The sequence below is a fragment of the Heloderma suspectum genome, chromosome 2 (assembly GCF_057233095.1).
Source record: "Heloderma suspectum isolate Gila_16-S chromosome 2, 16-S_ref, whole genome shotgun sequence".
NCBI lineage: Eukaryota > Metazoa > Chordata > Lepidosauria > Squamata > Helodermatidae > Heloderma > Heloderma suspectum.
In genome coordinates this window covers 359,474,495-359,497,987 of record NC_139459.1, presented here as the reverse complement: position 1 = coordinate 359,497,987, position 23,493 = coordinate 359,474,495, and the positions used below count along the sequence as shown (strand labels likewise).

General features: G+C 49.7%; 2 protein-coding genes and 1 long non-coding RNA gene across 3 annotated transcripts in view; 2 read left to right on the top strand and 1 right to left on the bottom strand.

Moving 5' to 3' along the window:
- Positions 1 to 23,493, top strand: part of LOC146355606 (uncharacterized) — a 151,874-nt gene that overhangs the window by 77,139 nt on the left and 51,242 nt on the right. The window contains 1 exon segment of the mRNA XM_084830636.1: positions 20,455 to 23,492. Within this exon segment, the coding sequence (XP_084686762.1) occupies positions 20,455 to 23,492 (3,038 nt within the window).
- LOC146355608 (uncharacterized) overlaps positions 374 to 23,493 on the bottom strand; it is a 29,731-nt gene continuing 6,611 nt past the window's right edge. The window contains exons 2-3 of the long non-coding RNA XR_014787249.1: positions 8,790 to 8,913; positions 374 to 1,033 (exon numbers count right to left, since the gene is read on the bottom strand). This is a non-coding gene — a long non-coding RNA (uncharacterized LOC146355608). The remainder of the gene's footprint in view (positions 1,034 to 8,789; positions 8,914 to 23,493) is intronic.
- LOC146355609 (uncharacterized) lies at positions 14,583 to 18,078 on the top strand. Its single transcript, XM_084831141.1, has 3 exons — positions 14,583 to 15,025; positions 17,262 to 17,386; positions 17,779 to 18,078. Exons 1-3 carry the CDS (start codon positions 14,897 to 14,899, stop codon positions 17,843 to 17,845), a joined length of 321 nt encoding a protein of 106 aa, XP_084687267.1. The 5' UTR covers positions 14,583 to 14,896; the 3' UTR covers positions 17,846 to 18,078.

The following is a 23,493-nucleotide window of genomic DNA, read 5'->3' as shown; positions in this document are numbered from 1 at the left end:
GACGACAGAGGATGAAATGGCTAGATAGCATCACCAATGCAATGAATATAAACTTGAGCACACTCCGGGAGAGAGCGCAGGACAGGAAGGCCTGGCATGCTATGGTCCATGGGGTCATGAAGAGTCGGACACGACTGAACGACTGAACAACAACAAATTCTAACTGAGTTTGGCTGTGAGAGTCATGTGTCTCATGGCCCCTGAAAGACATAAGCTTTTGTGGCCTAGGCTCAGCCGCATCAGTTGTGTCTAATCCTTAGTGGTATATAAACACAGAAGTGCAGTGAAGATCCTGTGAAGTCCTGTGAAGATGAAATGCAGAACGTACAGTCTGGGAGAATGACATTAAAGCATAAGTGTTTGCAAAATAAACAGTGATCATTGCCAGCAGTAGTAATTGATGGTAACACAGACATGGAAGAATTGTGAAGTAATCCCTCTGCCGCACAGAAAAACATCTAAGCCATGGTTTTTCTTTTATGTGATGGATCTATTGATTAAGTTTATGTCCTACACAAATGACAAGAACTATAAGTGAACAATGCAAATTCTAAGAAATCCATTTTCTCGTCATTTAGAAAAAGAATAGAACAGTGCAAATTACAACAAAAATGGACGTGTGCTTCAAGCTAGACGTGTTACAATGGAACATCTTAATAAGGTGTATTTCAGCAGTTGGATTCTCTCTGATGTTTCTTCGTTTAAGTACGGACTCTTACAAGTCAAGAACAGAACATTCAGGCTGGTTAAAATATTACCACTGGTTTCTGAACACGGCCCTTTCTCACCAGTGTCTATGCATTCTATTGCATGGAGACTGTTGTAAGTAGAGTGCAGAGGGGCGTTGCTGGCAGATGACGGATAGCCTGTAGCACACTGGGTGATGAGTAGATGAATAAATGCTGCGGCTGACATTGCTAGGTCCGGTGATCAGCTTGCCTGAGGATATGGGATTGGTGAAGAACGTAAGAAGAGCCGTGGTGGATCAGACCAAAGGCCCATCTAGGCCAGCATTCCTTTCACAGAGAACCAGCTGCACATGGGAAACAAACAGGCAGGACATGAGTGAAACGGCACCCTCCCAGCCGTGTTGCCCAGCAGCTGGTGTACATAGGCATACTGCCTCTGATGCTGGAGGTAGCATAGAGTTCTCAGGATTTGTAACCATTGATAGCCTTCTCCAGGAATGTATCCAGTCCCCTTTTAAAGTCATCCAAATCGGTGGCTATCACTACATCCTGTGATAGTGAATTCCATAGTTTGACTGTGTGCTGTGTGAAGAAGTCCTTTCATCTGTCCTAAATTTCCCACCAACCAGCTTCATGGAATGACCCCATTGGGTCCCAGTATTATGACAGAGGGAGAAAAAATGTTAATTTACAAGCATAGAAGGTTCTTGCCTTATACAGAGTCAGAAGACTGGGCCTTCGAACTCAGTGCTCTGACTGGCAGTGCCATTCTATAGGGTTTCAAGCAGTTTCCCCAATCCGACCTGGAGATGCCAGGGGTGGAACTTGGGACTTTCTGCATGCAAAGCGGGTGCTCGGGTCCCCAGTTTATAACCCAGTCCAATTTGTACCCCAATCCACAGCAGTGACGTGGGGCGGACAATTTTCCAGTGCTTTATTTTCCCATGGAAAATTTCCGTTTCATAAGGTCATTAGTAAAAATGCATGTATGCCAATTGCAAATACAATATTGGGCGAGCTTGGCAGTTTCAAAGTTGTAATGACTATTTCACGGTGATTATTCCAAGCGTACGTACACGTCACTGAAATACGCATATGACTCACAGTGACATGGATCAGTTCTTTGTAGTCTTCCTTGATAATGCTAGTATGCAACATCTTGATTTGCTTTCATAACAGCATGATCCATGTACAGAGGAGGCTTCCCTTCCCTGTAGCCTGTGGCTGTCTGGCTGCAAACTCAGTACCCCTGCTGGAACCCTCTCTTTCCTCTGCTTTTAGTTCGGTTGGCCAGGGCAAGGGGGTTGCTGTCTGTTCTGTCTTGATTCCTGTTTTATGACATTTTAACCTATTTAGGGAGCAGTCCTATGATCCCTGGGCGAGCGTCCCAGGGACCATAGGATTGTTCGCAGTCCCCCTTCCGATGTCGGAGACAGCACTGCAACCTCAGAAGAGGGGGTAGAGATCCCCCCTCCCCTCGCAGCCAGCACTGAAAGAACCACACCAGCTGCCCTCCGAGGTTGGAAGGGTGACTCGGAGGAAGAGGAAAGAGGGTGCTCCGGTGCATGGGGAGGGGAGGAGGCCAGAGAGGCCAGGATACGAGCTATCCTGAGCCTCCTCCAGCACCCTTCCCTCCCCCTCCAAAGCGCCCTCACTAAAAAGCCCATCTAGTGTAATCTGCGGGGCAGGAGGACAGGGAGGCGATCTCCTCTGCCGCTCCTCCCACCCTGCATTGGACGATCGGACGCCTCCGAGTTTGGGGGCTTCCAGTCACCGAGGGGCAATCGATAAGATTGCACCCTTAATTGTTATTGTAAGCCATATTGAACTGTGGAAAGGAGCATGTTGTTGTTATTGATAATGTTCTTTATACAGCACCATCAGTGTGCTTGGCCCAGGACAATTTACAAGAGTGTATGTATGTCTGAATGAGAGTGAGTGTGACAGGAGCACATAGAATCATAGAGTTGGAAGGTGCCTGCCAGACCACTGAGTCCAGCCCCCTGCTCAATGCAGGAAGCCTGATTCCCAGGCGGTCTCCCACCCAAGTACTAACCAGGGCTGACCCTGCTTAGCTTCTGAGATCAGATAAGATCAGGTGCATCCAGCCGGCGAACTCATATATGTGGGTATATCTAAATTATTTCTTCCGATGAGATTTGGTTTCTGGAGAGGATTCACACGACCTGCAGCTATATGAAATGTATGTATGTCTGGTGTATGGGTATGGGGGAGAAGAGGGGTAGGAGAGGTTGGAGGGGTGTTCATTCAATTCAATAGGTTTTAAATAATTTGCGGGGGAGAAACACAGTACAAAAGGAGGCCCCTGCCCTGAGGAGCTTCCACATAAAATTCGACAGAGGAGACAACAGAGAGAGGGATGGAAGTAGAGGCTGGGGTGAACCGGGAAGCGACTCGATGGACTCGATGGTCCACAGCCGGAGTTCCAGACACGGCCGGGTTGCTGTGGCTGCAAATGGTGGCCGTCGTAGCAGCCACCATTTGCGTCCTGCCAGGCTGCTGTGATAGGCTATGTAAGTATTTACGTAGCCTATCACAGCAAAGAGAAGTGGCACAAACAGCGGCCACTACGCTGTTTGCGCTGCTGCCCTTTCCGTGATAGGCTACGTAAATACTTGCGTAAAGGCAGCATTTGCGTGGTTGCTTTTACCGTGATAGGCTATGTAAATACTTACATAGTAATATGTAATATAACATAGTAATATAACATAGTAATATGTAATATAACTATGTAATATAACACAGTTATATTACATATTATATAATATTATTATATTAGGGCCACGGTGGCTTAGTGGTTAAGACGCTGAACTGCAGACTGGAAGGTCGGCAGGTCAGCAGTTCGAGACCCGAGTGCTGCGTGATGGAGTGAGCTCCCGTCTTCAGTCCCAGCTCCTGCCAACCTAGCAGCTCAAAAGCAAGAAATTGCAAGTAGATAAATAGGTACCGCCTCGGCGGGAAAGGCAACAGCATTCCGTGCACCTCGGTGTTCAGTCATGCCGGCCACATGACCACGGAAGCGTCTTCGGACAGCGCTGGCTCTTCAGCTTAGAAACGGGGATGAGCACCGCACCCTAGAGTCGGACACGACTGGTTGGGGACACCTTTACCTTATTTTTTATATTACATGTAAATACTTACATGGCGTAGCGGCCGCTGTTTGCATCCCTGCTCTTTGCCGTGATAGGCTACATAAATACTTAGGTAGCCTATCATGGCAGCCTGGCAGGACGCAAATGGCGGCCACAGCAGCCAGCTGAGAGACCAGCTGCCGCTGCCGCTGGAGCATCTGCCCCAGGTGAGCTTCATCCCGTGGGGATTCCGCGGGGTGTCTGGGGGTGGGAGGCCATTCCGCCATGGGTTTCAGGGGCACTGAAATCCGTGGCAGAATTCTCCGCCATCCCTCATTCCAACGCATCTAGAGGGCATCAGGTCAGGAATGGCTGCAGCAGGGCATGGGAATTAAGGGATTGTGTCAAATGCTTTGTGGAGAAAGGTGGTTTTGTGGACGGATCTGAAGGAAGAAATGTTTTAAAACAAAACAAATACCTTCCTGTGATGCATTTGCCTTCAGTTTGCGACTGACTTGTGGTGTGGATTGCATCAATTTGTAGATCACCAGAGTGAGGGATTGTGGGGAGGATTTGGATGGGATGATCTTCAATCCCAGTGTGGTGTAGCGGTTAGAGTGTCGGGCTAGGACTGGGGAGACCCGTATTCTAGTCCCCACTCATCCATGAAGCTGACTGGGTGACTCTGGGCCAGTCAGTGACTCTCAGCCTAACCTATCTCACAGGGTCGTCGTGAGGATAAAAATGCAGAGGAGGGCCATGTAAGCCACCTTGGGTTCCGTGCACGAGGGGAAAAAGGCGGGATATAAATGTTATACTAAATAAAATAATTAAAAAATCCCCTTCCATTTCCAGTTCTGAGCCCCGGCGGGGGGGGGGGGGGGAGAGAGAAGCTGTAACCTAGATGAACCTCAGTCCGCTTCCAACTCGAGGGCTTTATTATTCTAAACCCCTTTACGATGCAATCCTACGCATGTTTAGCCACAGAAATGTCCCGCAGCGCCCCGCATTCCCCAGCCAGCATAGGAACTGTCGGGCTACTTTCCGTCTAAAGCGGCACAGGACTGCGCCCTGGGTTCTCTCCCAGGGGCTGCGCAAGCGCCGGCTGAGTCTAGCCGTGTTTCTTCCCCCGTCTTCCCTCCTTTCCGGTCTCAGCTGGCGCTTCTCACATACCATCCACAAAGGCCCCCGACAGCTCCCGCCCCTTCTGTGCCAGGTTGGACAGAACGACCCCGCGCACCTCTAACCAGCATCGACAAAAAGCCGGATCCAGCTTCTCTGCCAAGCGCTCTCGCGTGGCTGCCGCGGCGGCTGCAATTCTTGCACAGCACAACCGTTCCGGGGCCAGCAGGAACTGCCCGGACGTCCAAGTGGCGTGACCACTGCCTGCTGGGAATTGTAGTCCTCTCGCTTGGAAGCAAGGGAGAAGTCCGGTCAACGTGGAGGAATCCTTGGCGATTGTTGCAGGACCTTTCCCCTCCGCCGCCCGCCCGCCGGCGACCCTCCTGCGCTCCATCCTCAAAGGAAAGCTCAGACCCATGTTGATGTGCGGCAAAAACAGGCGAACCCAGGGATCCAGCAGTTTGCCGCCGCTGCACGAAAACAGAGCCAAGGCTCTTTTATCTTGCAGGATCACAGCAGCTGGACGTATGGAGCAAAACAGCACCTACACACACACACACACACACACACACACACACAGGACCATAGTGGGCTGCGGTGCGTGCCGGCCACCCTTTGAATGTTCAAGCTGTGGCTTACTCTGTCGTGCAGAGCCGGTGAGGGCAGCTTATGCAAGAGTTAAACAACGCGCACATAGCCCTAGAGCGGCCCATGAGTTCTGCGAGCATTGTTTAACCCGAACACAAGCCGCCCTCGCTGGGTTCACATGGCACAATAAGCCACCGCTGGAATATTCCAAAGGGCGGCCTGTACGCGCCGTAACCCACCGTAGCTTAAATAAGCCGAGGTGGCCTGCAGCAGTCATGCAATCCAGCCCACGGCCTTTTCACTACGAGGCCCAAGGGCAGTGGTGTAATGGTAAATTTTGAAGTGCAGGCCCTCCTCGTGACAGTCTCCATCGCCATGCTGGGGCACGCTGGGAGTTGTGGGATTGTTTTCTGTCCAAACGTGCATAGGATTGCGCCCTTTGTTGCTCACTCAACCCAAAATGCTTTGCATTACAACAGGGATACAGCTCACAAGTATGTATTGTTGCTAAGAAGATCCACCCCTCCCCCCCGCTACTGTGAGGATTGCAGCTGAGTTCAGAGGAAGCCGGAGTGACGTCTCATCCCTGCTAATAAACAAGTCCCTGTGCTTGGACCCTGCGAGCCCTGGTTCTGCTACAGCACTGCACAGTAGCCTTGCTGGAGTGACTGGCTGGCAACCCCATACAGCTGTCTTTTCCTTCCAGGATCTCCTCCATCCCTGATGCTGTTCAATGAACCCTTTGATTTGGCCGGCCACACGTTTCTGTGTTGCTAAGGATCCATAGATGGGGATCCTATTTCCACAGGGCTGGGCAACTTGTGCCCCCCCAGATGTCTGGGCCTACAGCTCCCATTATCCCATTATGCCTAGACTGGCTCGGGCTGATGGGACTTGTAGTCCAAAACATCTGGAGGGCCACAAACTCCCACTCCTGCTCTAGAAGGAGCTGACTTCAGCTCGGCTCAGGATGGGACTCTGAGAGGAGAAGGAAGGAGTTTGATGGGCTCAGGGCTGGCGGCCCCTCGTCTGTCTCCTCACTCAGGTCCCCGAGACTGTGAGGTGAGGCAGGACTCCCAGGATGCACGTGACACGTGGGAGGGATGGGTGCGCCTGCCGGGGTGCTTGGGGGAATACGTTTGGGGTGGGGGGAGGACGGGGATGTCTGTCAACCTCCTCCCGCATCCAAAATATGGAATTCATAACTCATACAGCCTGATCCTATGCATGTTTCCTCAAATGTAAGCCCCACTGTGCACAGTGTAGCTTGCTTGTAGAGAAGCATCTGTACTATACTATTTTCTATATAGAATATCCTATATCTACTACAGCGTTGCTGCCACACAGGGCAATTGTAACACTGGCCTCAATATGGGGATGATGCCAGCAGACCACACTGCAGGGTGGTTGTAAATCGTTCCCCAGCCTCACACACACACACCCTCCTCCAATCCATAACCCAGCAATATGCCTCTGAAATATCACTTGCTGGGGAACATGGGTGGGAGGGTGCTATTGCTCTCATGTCCTGCTGGTGGGCTTCCCATTGGCACCTGGTTGGCTACAGTGGGAACAGAACGCTGGACTAAATAGGCCTTTGGTCTGATGCATCAGGGCTCTTCCTATATTCTTATATACCTCAACCTCCACCCACATCTGCAATATGGAGAAAATCATACTGGACCATTTCCCCCTCCCTCTTCCTGCAGAAAGGTTCATAGGATAAGAACATAAGACGAGCCATGCTGGATAAGACCAAGGCTCCATCCAGTCCACATAGTGGCCAACCAGCTGTTGACCAGGAACCCACAAGCAGGGCATGAGCGCAACAGCACCCTCCCGCCCATGTTCCCCAGTAACGGTGTACATAGGCCCACTGCTTCTGGTACTGGAGGTAGCACAGAGCCATCCAGACTTACCATTGACAGCCTTCTCCTGCCGGAATTTGCCCAGCCCCCTCCTAAAGCCATCCAAATTGGTGGCCATCACAACAGCCTGTGGTAAAACTGTTACACGTCTTTAAGAGCTCAAAAATTTTATATATATATATATATATATACACACACACACACACATGCACAGTGAGACCTGCGTGTGAAAGCACGAACTCGTGTCTGTGCTGCTACGTTCTCTGCGCACATGGGACAAGCTGCTGCAGCTACGGTACGAGCCTGGATTCTTCCATGGTTTCCTCTGAGCTGCTGTCCCGTTTGCCCCGCGATCGGGGCGAGGGGCGGGCAGTTGGCGTCAAAAGTGAACTGGAAGTCCCGGCCTGAAACCAAGGCGTTGTCAGCCTACCGCTTTCCATGTCTAGGGAACGGGGGGGGGGGGTCGTGCTTCCTGGCGAGAGGGCCGCTGCGTTGGGAAGAGCGGCCGACGCAGGAAACTCGCCATAAGAACGTCTGAACTCTGCACTTCGTCTGGAAGCGCCGGTCAGTGGCGGGGGGGCACAACGGGGGTGGGAAGCTGGGGGGTTGATTTCTGCTGCAAAGATGGGTGGGGGCTCCTTCCCCCTTTGCCTGAGCCTCCCTAGCTTTGCCGAGTCTGAGGGAGGGAGGGAGGAAGAGACTCCGCTTCGAATCGGCATTGCAGGCCACCAGACCGGGTTTTGCTCAGAAGTCGTGGACGCATGTGAGGGCCCTGATCCGGACCTCCGCCGCCACAGCCTCCTCTAGCATAATTGGGAGTAGGGTAGCACAGCATAAGCTCAGAAAACGGGACCTGAGGGCATGCTCCGATGTATGTTTACGCAGAGAAAAAGCCTTACAATTCCCAGCATTTCCCAGCCGGCCATGCTGGGAGTTGTAGGGCTTTTTTCGGTCTTAACATGCATAGGACTGCGTCCTAAATTGCTACAAGATTCACTTCTTTATTTTGCTGCAAGAAACTATTCCAGAAGAATAGTGTTACTGTCTATTACGGCTGCTGCAAATAGTAACTGTTGTGTACATTTAGGTCTCTGCTTAGAAATGGGACAGATCTATCGTACCGTTCACGTTTCATGGCATTTTACCTCTCCCTACACATTTCTTTTCTCTGTTCCCATGTCTGCATATGTCTGCATAAACACACACACATACATACACACACACACACACACACACACTATACAATTTCCAGAGGGGGAGCCATGTTAGTCTGTCCACAAAAGCTTATGCCAGAATACATGAGTTAATCTTTCAGGTGTCACAAGACTCTGCTGTTTTTACACACAATAATCTGCCAACCGAGGCTCACGCTCTGTGAATCTAATGAATTGGGCTTGGGCCCCCAAGAGCTTGTGCCATTGTAAACTTGCCTGCCTTTAAGATGCCAGGAGACTCGTCGTTTTCACCTCGGGAAAGAGTCTCCCAGACGAATAGAGTGGACGGATAGAATTGCAGTGGACAGCTCAGCGAAGATGTCAACCCAGTGTGCGGCCGCTGTAAAAAAGACAAACTCCATGTTAGGCATAATTACTAAAGGAATTGAGAACGAAGCTGCCAATATCATACTGCCCCTATACCAATCTATGGTGCGGCCACACTTGGAATACTGTGTCCAGTTCTGGTCACCGCACCTCAGAAAAGATATTCTAGAGCTGGAGAAAGTACAGAAAAGGGCAACGAAAATGATCAAGGGGCTGGAGCCTCTCCCCTATGAGAAGGTTACAACAGCTGGGATTGTTTAGCTTGGAAAAAAGGAGGGTGAGGGGAGACACGACAGAGGTGTACAGAATGATGCATGGTGCAGAGAATGTGGATAGGGAGACATTTTTCTCCCTCTCTCAAATACTAGAACGGGGGTCATGCTATGAAGCTGATTGGTGGGAGATTCAGGACAGATGAAAGGCAGGACGTCTTCACGCAGCGCTAGACGGCTGATTTCGGCTGTCTAGCCAGGGCATGTTGAAGCAGCAGGGTGGGGGGAGGCAGGCCGGAAGGCGTGTAGGAAGTGTTGTAACGGGACCCCTGCGGTCTCCTCCCCTCCCCACGCCCAGGAATGCCCCTTCTCGCCCGCTCTGCACTGCTATTTTGAGCGTGGAGACATGGACAAATTGTGCCGCCTTCAAGGCAGCGGGGGAGCGGGCAGGGACCACGTTCCTGGCTGCAAGCTCAGCTCCCAGAAAGTGAAAAATCCCATGGCCATCTCGACACTGTCTAGCAGCCATAGGATTGCAAACTCAGTTTCTGTGCGGGATGCGCCGGAGGGGCTTAACCTCTTCTGTGGCCTGCATGGAAACACAGTGGCTGTCAGAGGATGGAGGGAGCGCTCTGTGCTCCCTCGGGTAGAATCCAACTAAAGTCCTACCTTGCGTAGACTCATTAAAATGAATGGACTTAAGTTAGTCATGACTACCTCAAGTCCCATTCATTTCCATGGGTCTACCCCTAGTAGGACTTTAGTTGGATTCTACCTTATGGATGTGGAGGAGGGGGCTGCCATAGGGGTCCCCGGGATATGCAGGCTATGATGATGGGCAGCTTGCTAGTTAAAAACAACGATGGAACTCTAAAAGCAAAGGTAACTGTGTCCACCAAAAGAAAGGCTTGATTGCACCTGAGTGCCCTCTCCGGCACTGTGGAGCCTGTTCTCCCTGGTATACTGGGGAGCTGCGGTCAATGGAACAGGCTGGACGTCGGCTAGAGTGCAAATGGTGCAAGACTTGAAGTGAAGATGACCGAGCACGCTGCAGAGTGCATAATTGTGCCTATTTCGTGGCAGTGTGGGCAGCAAAGAAGGTTTATTTTGCTGGCTCCATTACATCCTCAAGTAGCCATCCAGCGGAGCTCTTCCGGGTGGTATGGCAGTTGTTAACATCTTCCCCAGTAAATGGGGCCCTGGCCCCGTCAAGGACCCGCTGTGACCTTTTTGCATCGCACTTTGAGGACAAAATCGCTTGCCTCTGTAGCAACCTTGATGCTGCTGTTAGTGCAGTACCAGTTGAGGTGTCTGATGCCACCATCGGCCCGATTTTGTCTTTAAGGAGGCAGTAGTGCGGCCACTCCTGAAGAAGCCCACTCTGGACCCAACGGTATTAGACAAGTGCCGCCCAGTCGCAAATACCCCTTTTCTAGGGAAGGTACTTGAGAGGGTCATGGCGGACCAACTGCAGGCACTCTTGGAGGATACTGATTATCTAGACCCATTTCAGTATGGGTTTCGTCCTGGTTACGGGACTGAATCAGCCTTGGTCGCCCTGGTGGATGACCTTTATCGAGAGAGGGACAGGGGGAGTGCAACCCTGTTAATTCTGCTCCATCTGTCATCGGCTTTTGATACCATCAACCACGGTATCCTCCTGGATCGACTCTGTGGGATGGGTATTGGAGGTTCCGGTCCAACCTGCGGGGCCGATTTCAGAGAGTAACATTGGGTGACTACTCCTCAGGCCTTTGGCAATCGAGCTATGGGGTGCCGCAGCGTACCATCTTGTCCCCAGTGTTGTTTAACATATATATGAAGCTGCTGGGAGCGGTCCTTAGGGGATTTGGAGCTAAATGCCATCAGTATGCTGATGACATGCAGCTCTATCTCCCTGTGACATCTGAATCAGGAGAGGTTGTGCAAGTCCTGAATCAGTGCCTAGACTCAGCAATGGGCTGGATGAGGGCCATTCAACTGAAGCTGCATCCTGGCAAGACGGAAGCCCTGTGGGTGAGTGGTTCCCGGGTCCGGGAGATAGGCTCATTGCCTGTTCTGGATGGGGTTGCACTCCCTCTGAAAGATCAGTTCCATAGTCTGGGGGTGCTCCTAGATTGTTGATGGAGGCACAAGTGGTCGCAGCTGCTTGGAGTGCCTTTTACCAGCTCTGGCCGGTTCGCCAGCTACGGCCCCTCCGGGACAGGGATAGCTTGACCACGGTGGTACAGGCATTAGTAACCTCAAGACTGTTCACACAGCGGCCAACCAGCTGCCAACAGGAACCGACATGCAGGACATGAGTGCAACAGCAACCCCTCCCCCCGCTGCCCATATTCCCCGGCAACTGGGCACATAGGCTCACTGCCTTTGATATAGGAGGTAGGCTATAGCCATCAGGACTAGTAGCCATTGATAGCCTTCTTCCTCCACCATGAGTTTGTCTAACCCCCTTTTACAGGCATCCATATTGGTGGCCGTCACTACGTGTTGCAGTAGTGAATTCCGTAGTTTAACTATGCGCCGTGTGAAGAAGTCCTCCCTTTATTGTCCTGAATCTCCCACTGATCAGCTTCACAGGATGACCCCACTAGGTTCTAGCGCTATTGGAAAGGGGGAGGAAAGTCTCCGTATCCACTTTCTCCACGCCGTGCTGAATTTTGTACGCCTCCCCCTTGCCTGCCCTGACTCGCCTCTTTCCCGAGCTAATCAGGCCCAGATGCAGTCATCTTTCCTCACAGGAGAGTTGCTGCAGCCCCTGGGTCACTTTAGTCACCCTTTCCTGCACTCTTTCCTTGTCGACCGCCCTTTCTTGGGCGCAGGGATGAGAACTGCGCACAGCATTCCAAGTGTGGTCGCGCCATAGATGTGTATGAGGGCAAGAACAATATTGTTTAGGAACCTGGAATGTCAGCTCAATGAATCAAGGTAAGCTGGAGGTGGTCAAACAGGAGATGGCAAGATTGAACATCGACATCTTGGGAATCAGCGAACTCAAATGGACAGGCATGGGCGAATTTAATTCAGGTGACCATCATATCTACTACTGTGGGCAAGAATCCCTTAGAAAAAATGGAGTAGCACTCATAGTCAACAAAAGGGTGGGAAAAGCAGTACTGGGGTACAATCTTAAAAATGATAGAATGATCTCAGTACGAATCCAAGGCAAACCATTCAACATCACAGTAATTCAAGTCTATGCCCCAACCACTGAGGCCGAAGAAGCTGAGGCTGATCGGTTCTATGAAGACCTACAACACCTTCTAGAACTAACACCAAAAAAAGATGTCCTCTTCATCATAGGGGATTGGAATGCTAAAGTAGGACGTCAAGAAATCACCGGGATAACAGGCAGGCATGGCCTTGGTGTACAAAATGAAGCAGGACAAAGGCTAATAGAGTTTTGCCAAGAGAACACGCTGATCATAGCAAACACTCTTTTCCAACAGCACAAGAGGTGACTCTACACATGGACATCACCAAATGGTCAATATCGAAATCAGATTGATTATGTCCTTTGCAGCCAAAGATGGAGAAGCTCTATACAGTCAGTAAAAACAAGACCTGGAGCTGACTGTGGCTCAGATCATGAGCTTCTAGTTGCAAAATTTCAGCTTAAATTGAAGAACGTAGGGAAAACCACTAAACCGTTTAGGTATGATCTAAATCATATCCCTTATGTATATACAGTGGAGGTGAGGAATAGATTTCAGGGATTAGACCTGATAGACAGCGTGCCTGAAGAACTATGGATGGAGGTCCATAACATTGTTCAGGAGGCAGCAACTCAATCCATCCCAAAGAAAAAGAAATGCAAGAAAGCCAAGTGGCTGTCTGATGAGGCTTTACAAGTAGCTGAGGAAAGAAGGGAAGTGAAAAGCAAGGGAGAAAGGGGAAGATATATCCAACTGAATGCAGAGTTCCAGAGAATAGCAAGGAGAGACAAGAAGGCCTTCTTAAATGAACAATGCAAAGAAATCAAGGAAAACAATAGAATGGGAAAGACTAGAGATCTCTTCAAGAAAATTGGAGATCTCAAGGGAACGTTTTGTGCAAAGACGGGCATGATAAAGGACAATGAAGGCAGGGACCTAACAGAAGCAGATGAGATTAAGAAGAGGTGGAAAGAATACACAGAAGAACTATACAGGAAAGATCTTAATGTCCCTGATAGCCATGATAGTGCGGTCACTGAACTTGAGCCAGACATCCTAGAGAGTGAAGTCAAGTGGGCCTTAGGAAGCATTACTAACAACAAAGCTTAGCAGGGATGACAATATTCCAGCTGAGCTATTTAAAATCCTAAAAGATGATGCTGTTAAAGTGCTGCATTCAATTTGCCAACAAATTTGGAACACTCAACAATGGCCGCAAGACTGGAAAAGGTCAGTTTACATTCCAATTCCAAAGAAGGGCAACGCCAAAGAGTGTTCAAACTACCGCACCATTTCGCTCATTTCACATGCCAGCAAGGTGATGCTCAAAATCCTACAAGCTAGGCTTCAGCAGTATGCAAACCGAGAACTACCAGAAGTACAAGCTGGGTTTCGAAGAGGCAGAGGAACTAGAGATCAAATCGCCAACATTCGCTGCATCATGGAGAAAGCAAGAGAATTCCAGAAAAACGTCTATTTCTGCTTCATTGACTACGCTAAAGCCTTTGATTGTGTGGATCACAACAAACTCTGGCAAATTCTGAAAGTGATGGGAGTACCAGACCACCTTACCTGTCTTCTGAGAAACCTGTACGAGTGTCAAAAAGCAACAGTAAGAACCAGACATGGAACAACTGAGTGGTTCAAAATTGGGAAAGGAGTACGACAAGGCTGCATATTGTCACCCTGCTTATTTAATTTATATGCAGAGTACATCATGAGAAACGCCGGGTTGGATGAATCACAGGTTGGAATTAAGATTGCTGGGAGACAAAGCAAAACAAAGCAAAAGGGTGAGGGGGAAGGGGGAAAAATAGCTGTTGTTCAATGGAAATTTCCCTTGTGCAGGATGAGTCCCCCGGAGTACAGACGTTCTGGCAGCTGCGCAGCGAAATGCAGGATTCCCTCACGCAGAGGTTTGGAAAGGACCTCAGATGTCGTGTGTCCGCTGCCCCAGCAACTAAGAACGTAAGAGCCCTGCTGGATCAGACAAGGGTCCATCGAGTACAGCGTTCTGTTCACACAGCGGCCAACCAGCTGCCAATGGGAACCGACATGCAGGACACGAGTGCCACAGCAACCCCTCCCCCCGCTGCCCATGTTCCCCGGCAACTGGGCACATAGGCTCCGCAGTTTAACTATGCGCCGTGTGAAGAAGTCCTCCCTTTATTGTCCTGAGTCTCCCACCGATCAGCTTCACGGGATGACCCCGCTAGCTTCTAGCGCTATTGGAAAGGGGGAGGAAAGTCTCCGTATCCACTTTCTCCGCACCGTGCTGAATCTCGTACGCCTCCCCCTTGCCTGCCCTGACTCGCCTCTTTCCCGAGCTAATCAGGCCCAGATGCGGTCATCTTTCCTCACAGGAGAGTTGCTGCAGCCCCTGGGTCACTTTAGTCGCCCTGTCCTGCACTCTCCTCCTCGACCGCCCCTTCTCGGGCGCAGCGCTGAGAACTGCGCACAGCATTCCAAGCGTGGTCGCGCCATGGATGCGCATGAGGGCAGGAGGCTCTTGGCAGCTTCGCTGGCCGCAGCCGGGCCCCAGCGGAAATGTTCTTAAGGGCCGAGGAATGCAGCCGAGAGGTTTGTGCCGAGGGAGACGCCTCCTGCCCCTCGGTGCGCCAAGGGTTAAATGAACGGCGGGGCAGGACACTGGGGGGCAACAGGGAGCGCCCCTCCCTCGTCTCCCGGAAGGGAAAGAAGCCTCGGGAGACCCCGGGCCGAGGCGCAGGAGGCTGATCCGGGAGAGGCAGGCGGAGAGGTGAGGGGGTGATGAGGGCGAGGGGAACGGGGGCCGCAGAAATGGTTTTGGGGGAGGGCTGGGGGAGCGGGAGACGCCCCCCAGTCATCGGAAGGGGTCCGATCTCTGAACCGCCGCTGCAGTGGGGCCCAAAGGGCCACGTTTCCCTTTGCATGACCCCCTTCGACGCGCCCCACTCCGGGGTCCCCCAGCTCCGGCGGGGGCGCTCGGGAAGGAGCTCTCGCGCGCCAGGACTGGGGGAGCCATCTTTGGCTTTCCTGGCCCGCAGCGGCCCGTCGCTTCCCTTCTCCTGGCTGAGCGCGGCGGCGCGGGAAGCCGCGACAGACCCGCGCGGAGTGCGGGAAGAGCGTCAGCGGTGCTGGAGCAGTTGCTCGTCCTCCAAGCAGGCGCCCAGGAGAAAGGCCGTAGAAATGCGGGAGGGCGGGACAGCTTCGGCCAGAGCTCAAGTCTCGCTTTCCATCAGAGAACTCGCGGGGGTGGTGCTGCCCGCAGCGCGAAAGGAGAGGAAAGCACGCGGGCTGCGGGCGTTTCCAGGGGAGGGGCGCAGAGGCTTCCGAGCAGGACGGGGGAGGCCTCGCGGCGCGCAGGCAGTGTCGCGACGATGCTTCCGTGGTCTCCTTCCCACCCCGGGGATGCGCCTTTTCGCGCGCTCTGCACCGTTTACGAGCGCGGCGACGGGGAAGCACCGAGCTGCCTGTGAGCTGGGGGGGAGGTGGCAGGGAGCGCGGTTTCTGGGATCCACGCTCGGAGCTCGGTTCCCACAAGCTGAGAAATGCTGTGGCCGCCTGGACGCTGTCCAGCGGCCATAGCTTTGCTCCCCCTGTGTGCTTTAATTTCCCCCCTCGGATATTTCAGGTGAACTACTTGTGATGTACCGGGACAAAACTTTAACTGGCGGTACTATTTTTAGCTTGGGTTACTAAATACGGTAGAAGAAACTTGGTGAATGAGATCTATCTCAAGTATTTGCAATCGAAACTCTTTTTTTCCGTATGCAAATAACTGTACGATTGGAAAATGTCAACGTTTTCAGGAAAACTCACCCAAGGCTGCGGGACCATGGGAGCTGTCGGCCAAAACATCCGGAGGGCCACAAGGTGCCCACCCCTATTTTAAAAGGGTGCCTTAAGAAGGCATTGCTAAAACAACATTTGTACATATGTGGTACGGGTTGAAAGGTAGGATGAGCGAAGCCATGCCTCCTGGCAGCGCTAGGCTCGGCCCCTGCCATGGTGCACCCCTGTAAATCCTTTGAAGGAGAGGTGTGTCTGCCCTATTTCCCTGAGGTGGTGGGGGGGCAGCCATACAACTCTGTCCCATGGCCTATTAATTTACCCTGGCTTCAAACTGCATCAACTGCAAAGCCATGCGCTGGTTCAGGAGGTCTGCCACCTAGATGTTACTGAAGGCTTCAAACACACCAACACATGTAAATTAATTAAAAGTAGTTAATGCATTTTTTCAAAAAATAACCCCGCGGTGCTCACCGCCAGGTATGTATGCAAAGTTCCAGGTGTCTAAGTTTCACCGTTTGGCACTATGGGGCTGACAGAGAGACAGACGCACATCACCTTTTTAAAGAAATACTTATAAAGCCTACCTACCCAGAGCTGTCAAGGATTTGTCATCAGACTGATATGCATGCAGATCGGTTTTTAATGATGCGCACTTGGCTTGATGAAAAGGACCCAAATGCCAACATTGATCTGGTATGCAAAGTGGAGAGAAAAGTCCTGTAGTGGGCAGGAGAAGCTTTGCAGGAGTGGAATGAGATGGGACCAAGATCATGGGATTGACGCAGGAGGGAGGGGAAGCCTTCCCAGGAATCGAGAGAAGTCTGAATAAAATTGGGGAAGGAGGTGGGAAAGATATTTCGAGCTTAAACATCAGGCCTTTTCCAGATCGCGCACCTTGAAAAAAATAGATCATGAAGGAAAGTAAGGTGGGACAATGAAATGCCACTCAGGGTGCAATCCTATGCATCTTTAGACAGAAAAGGCTGTGGAATGCTGGGAGTGGTAGGTTTTTTTTCTGTCTAAACATGCATAAGATTGCGCCTTTACTTTATTTATATGGTCTGTTTACCACACCCTCAAAACCTGAGGCAGCTTATAATAATTAAAGCCAGAAAACCCAAAGGTGTACAAAGGGTGAAAGTCCCGTTCCTCGCTGAAAGCACTGGTGTATATGGAGGAGAATATTTCTTCATAGAGATTTTTTTTTCTTTCTCACATAGCCAGCGTCCTTCAAGGAGGTAGCTGAGTATTTTACTATGGGGAAAGAGTTATTTCCTGGATCCAGGCCAAAGAGCTCTGTGCAAGGAAGCTGTGCCGGAGGAGTTGGGAACTGTGGCGTCTCTGGGTAAGGATTCCTTTTCCTTACTGGATAAATGAGAATGGGATGAATTTCTCTTCTTGGTCGTTGCAGTTGGGATGTTCCTCCCCATCGGCTAATGGATTCTTGGGGGCTCTGTAGGATTTTTCATATGGTGTGGAGGCATTGCTGTCCAAGCCCTGGTCGATCTCTGGAAGGCAAAGCTGAGCCAGGCGGTTGACAGAAATGCTCTCAAGCAGCTTCTCATCTTGAGCTGACTCATGGCTGCTCTTTACTGTACACCTAATTTTTTTTGATGAAATGTTCTAGGTCAATACATGACTAATAAATGTGAAGTGCGTATAAAGGAAAAAATTAAGAAAGAGCACTCAGAATGCCTGAAGATTTTGTAGTGACCAGCCTGTCTCTTTCTTTGAAAGAAATTCCCAGACCAGACCTCAGCTCCCAGCTGGAAGAAGGAAAATATCACGTTGTCCAGGGCTCTGACGAAGAGGAGCGATTGGCAGGTACCTGCTTAGATTTGTAGTGGAACTATTTCCTGTCTGGGAATTGACTGGGGGTTTGGAGAACTTTTCATCTTCTCTTCAGTTGTTGAGCTTAATCAGCCGCACGGCATATCCCCCAACAGAATACAGAGCCTGATTTGATTTCATTTGTACCTTGCCGTCTATCATAACATGGCACTGAAGTAGGCTTATAGGCACCATTAAAGTGGATTCAAACAATAAAAAATACATTCAAATACAATACAAGCATGGCCATTACAGAATAAAAACAGTACCCCTCTTAACAGACTTACGGACAGAAGGTCTTCTTGAATGAAGCGTTCCTTGCCTGTCAGTGGTAGGGCAGCACGCTTCCTGTAACCAGCCCCATCAGCAGTCTGGCTCCAGCATTCTGGACCAGGGAAACTTTCTGAGCAGTTTTTGAAGGCAGCCCCATGCACGGCGTGTTACAGTAGTCCAAGCAGGCTGTAAATAAGGCATGGTGACCGTGGCCAGATCAGACACCCTAGGAATGTGTGCGGTGTGCAAATGCGCTCCTGGCCACTGCTGAGACTTGGGCATCCGGGTTCAGGGCTATGCCCCAAAGAACCCCGAACTGTGAGCCTGAGTCTTCAGAGGGAGTGTAACGCCATCCAGCACAGGACAAATCTCTGTTCCCTGATTTCCTTTCGATTGAGCAGCAATACCACTACCTTGTCTGGTTTAAGCTTGAATGTATTTGCCACCATCCACTCCATTACCATCCTTAGACCTGCTTCAGAACCAGAAAAGCTTCCCTGGATTTAGAGGGAAAGGAGAGAGAGAGCAGGGTGTCATCAGGTTCCTGGTGGCACCAAACTCCAAACTCCCAGTGGATTCGTGTATATGTGCAACACCACGGGGGATGAGGTCGAATCCTGAGGATCACCACAGGCTAGCGGGCACGGCTTCGAACTGGAATCCCCCAGCACCAACTTCTGAAATCAGACCTCCAAGACGGACCTGAGCGACTAGCGCCTCTGTGTCCCATCTCAGACAGACGCCGTGAAAGGATGCGATGGTCGATGTTATCGAAAGCTGCAGAAAGGTCCAGTTCCTGGTGTAGATCATCCACCAAGGTAACGAAAGTTGTCTCTGTTCCGTAGCCATACCAGAAGCTAGACTGAAATGGATCTAGGTGATCCATGTCATCCAGAAATCCCTGGAGCTGAGAAGCCACCTCATGCTCCAGCACCTTGCCCAAGAATTTTTGTGAACCGCCCAGAGAGCTTCGGCTGTTGAGCGGTATAGGGAGGGAAGGAAGGAAGGAAGGAAGGAAGGAAGGAAGGAAGGAAGGAAGGAATATTGTAGACTGGCTGGAAAGTATCCACCATCGGCCAGTCTCTAATTTGAGTACCACCTCGTTTAGCCACGATAGAATCACCCCTTGCCTTTGAGAGGCATTCGCCACGACCCTGCGCGCTCAGCCGGTCCCCAACGCTCGGCTGCATTTATAAGCCAGAGGGGGCAAGGGTCCACCACACGAGTGGTGGGCCTCACCTTTCCAGGAATCCTGTACACATCATCGTGCTGTACAAATGGAAAAGTACCCATTGTAATTGGACACGCAGCAGCCAAAGTTATATCCACCCGACATGGAACAAGTACGGCATCGAACCCAGCACAGGCACCTTCGATTTTATCTGCAAAGTGTTGTGCAAATTAGTCCCAGTAGCCTTAAGTCCAAGTCCAGTTGCCAACGGGCAATAATTGTAGGTCTAGTAACTCGTACATAGACAGGAAGGCAGATGCACGGGCCCTCCCTTCCCTCCTCCAGTCTGGCCAACAGACCGGATGGCCCTCCCCCTCATTCACCTCGAACTGGCTCCCACAAAGGGACAACCACTCTGGTGCCACCTCTTTGGTGGCAGCCCTGTAACAAGGCTGCCCACCTTCTATGCACCAGCCGCAGGAAGCTGGTGCAATCCTTGGAATGGTGGCAGAAGATCTCCCAGAGAGAGTACGGGGACCAGGGTGTGGTTCTGCGAAGGCACAGTTGTTCTCTCGCCCCAGAAAGTTAATGTGGAACAGCCACAGGTAGCAGACAGGAAGGACGATGGTTGAGGTCAGTAGCAGTCTACCTGACCAGGTGTCTCTTCTTTGTTCTCGTGTAGCAGTGCAGCTAATTGTGCTTGATTTCTGGTGAGATCTTTGATTTCTTCCGTGAACTCCTAAGACGTTCTTTTTCTTTCTTTTTCTCGCAAAGCAGATGACGGGCAGGACAAAGAGAAATATCAGGAGCCATCTCTGGTGTCAACGGAAACCACCCAGCATGAAGAGGGGAAAGAGTTGTTTGGGGAACAAAGGGGACCAAAATATCACCAGAGGAACTTGACAGTGAAGAGGAAGACGAAATCTGCTGTTTCTCAGAGTTCTGACACAGATGAACTCCAGATGTCACAAGAAGATCAGAAAGCAAAGCAAAGGAAAAAGCCTGCAGTGTGTGGGGAGATATTCAACCATAATTCTGAACTGAATAGCCACTGCAGGGCCCACGCAGGAGAGAAACCATATGAATGCATGGAGTTTGGAAAGAACTTCAGTGACAGTGGAGAACTTACTAAACTTTATAGAACTCACACCGGGGAGAAACCGTATAAATGCATAGAGTGTGGAAAGAGCTTCAGTGGCAGCGGAACACTGACTAGGCATCAACGAACTCACACCGGGGACAAACCATATGAATGCTTGGAGTGTGGAAAGAATTTCTCTCGGAGATCATTTCTTACTTTACATCAAAGAATTCACACAGGGGAGAAACCATATAAATGCACAGAGTGTGGAAAGAATTTCTCTCAGAGATCATCTCTTACTTTACATCACAGAACTCACACAGGGGAGAAACCATATGAATGCATGGAGTGTGGAAAGAGCTTCAGTCATAGTGGAAACCTTACTATGCACCAACGAACTCACTCAGGAGAGAAACCATATGAATGCATAGAGTGTGGAAAGAATTTCTGTCAGAAATCACATCTTACTTTACATCAAAAAACTCACACCGGGGAGAAACCATATAAATGCTTGGAGTGTGGAAAGAGCTTCAGTGATAGTGGAAAACTTACTATGCACCAAAGAACCCACACCGGGGAGAAACCATATAAGTGCTTGGAGTTTGGAAAGAGCTTCAGTGACAGTGGAGAACTTACTAAACCTTATAGAACTCACACCGGGGAGAAACCGTATAAATGCATAGAGTGTGGAAAGAGCTTCAGTGACAGCGGAACACTGACTAGGCATCAACAAACTCACACCGGGGACAAACCATATGAATGCTTGGAGTGTGGAAAGAATTTCTCTCGGAGATCATTTCTTACTTTACATCAAAGAACTCACACAGGGGAGAAACCATATAAATGCATGGAGGGTGGAAAGAGCTTCAGTCATAGTGGAGCACTTACTAAACATGAAAGAATTCACACAGGGGAGAAACCATATAAATGCATGGAGTGTGGAAAGAGCTTCCGTCATAGTGGAACACTTACTAAACATAAAAGAACGCACACCAGGGAGAAACCATATAAATGCATAGTGTGTGGAAAGAATTTCTCTCACAGATCATCTCTTACTTTACATCAAAGAACTCACACAGGGGAGAAACCATATAAATGCATGGAGTGTGGAAAGAGCTTCAGTCATAGTGGAGCACTTACTAAACATGAAAGAATTCACACAGGGGAGAAACCATATAAATGCATGGAGTGTGGAAAGAGCTTTAGTGATGGTGGAAGACTTACTATGCACCAAAGAACTCACACCGGGGAGAAACTATTTAAATGCATGGAATGTGGAAAGAACTTCAGTGATTGTGGAAAACGTACTAGACACCAACGAACTCACACCGGGGAGAAACCGTATAAATGCTTGGAGTGTGGAAAGAGCTTCAGTCATAGTGGAACACTTACTAAACATAAAAGAACTCACACAGGGGAGAAACCATATAACTGCATGGAGTGTGGAAAGAATTTCTCTCGGAGATCATTCCTTACTTTACATCAAAGAACTCACACAGGGGAGAAACCATATAAATGCATAGAGTGTGGAAAGAATTTCTCTCAGAGTTCATCTCTTACTTTACATCACAGAACTCACACAGGGGAGAAACCATATGAATGCATGGAGTGTGGAAAGACCTTCAGTCATAATGGAAACCTTACTATGCACCAACGAACTCACTCAGGAGAGAAACCATATGAATGCATAGAGTGTGGAAAGAATTTCTGTCAGAAATCACATCTTACTTTACATCAAAGAACTCACACCGGGGAGAAACCATATAAATGCTTGGAGTGTGGAAAGAGCTTCAGTGATAGTGGAAAACTTACTATGCACCAAAGAACCCACACCGGGGAGAAACCATATAAGAGCTCGGAGTTTGGAAAGAGCTTCAGTGACAGTGGAGAACTTACTAAACCTTATAGAACTCACACCGGGGAGAAATCGTATAAATGCATAGAGTGTGGAAAGAGCTTCAGTGACAGCGGAACACTGACTAGGCATCAACAAACTCACACCGGGGACAAACCATATGAATGCTTGGAGTGTGGAAAGAATTTCTCTCACAGATCATCTCTTATTTTACATCAAAGAACTCACACAGGGGAGAAACCATATAAATGCATGGAGTGTGGAAAGAGCTTCAGTCATAGTGGAGCACTTACTAAACATGAAAGAATTCACACAGGGGAGAAACCATATAAATGCATGGAGTGTGGAAAGAGCTTCAGTCATAGTGGAGCACTTACTAAACATGAAAGAATTCACACGGGGGAGAAACCATATGAATGCTTGGAGTGTGGAAAGAATTTCTCTCGGAGATCATTTCTTACTTTACATCAAAGAACTCACACAGGGGAGAAACCATATAAATGCATGGAGTGTGGAAAGAGCTTCAGTCATAGTGGAGCACTTACTAAACATGAAAGAATTCACACAGGGGAGAAACCATATAAATGCATGGAGTGTGGAAAGAGCTTCCGTCATACTGGAACACTTACTAAACATGAAAGAATTCACACGGGGGAGAAACCATATAAATGCATGGAGTGTGGAAAGAGCTTCCGTCATAGTGGAACACTTGCTAAACATAAAAGAACTCACACCAGGGAGAAACCATATAAATGCATAGAGTGTGGAAAGAATTTCTCTCACAGATCATCTCTTACTTTACATCAAAGAACTCACACAGGGGAGAAACCATATAAATGCATGGAGTGTGGAAAGAGCTTCAGTCATAGTGGAGCACTTACTAAACATGAAAGAATTCACACAGGGGAGAAACCATATAAATGCATGGAGTGTGGAAAGAGCTTTAGTGATGGTGGAAGACTTACTATGCACCAAAGAACTCACACCGGGGAGAAACTATTTAAATGCATGGAATGTGGAAAGAACTTCAGTGATTGTGGAAAACTTACTAGACACCAACGAACCCACACCGGGGAGAAACCATATAAATGCTTGGAGTGTGGAAAGAGCTTCAGTCATAGTGGAACACCTACTAAACATAAAAGAACTCACACAGGGGAGAAACCATATAAATGCATGGAGTGTGGAAAGAATTTCTCTCAGAGATCATCTCTTACTTTACATCAAAGAACTCACACAGGA

What these genes read in the sequence shown, in the direction of transcription:
- LOC146355609 (XM_084831141.1), top strand. Translation starts at nt 14,897, where the DNA reads ATGAACGGCGGGGCAGGACACTGGGGGGCAACAGGGAGCGCCCCTCCC. An exon ending in CGGGAGAGGCAGGCGGAGAG is followed by an intron (nt 15,026 to 17,261) that starts GTGAGGGGGTGA and finishes TTTCTCACATAG; the next exon opens with CCAGCGTCCTTCAAGGAGGT. An exon ending in GGGAACTGTGGCGTCTCTGG is followed by an intron (nt 17,387 to 17,778) that starts GTAAGGATTCCT and finishes TTTCTTTGAAAG; the next exon opens with AAATTCCCAGACCAGACCTC.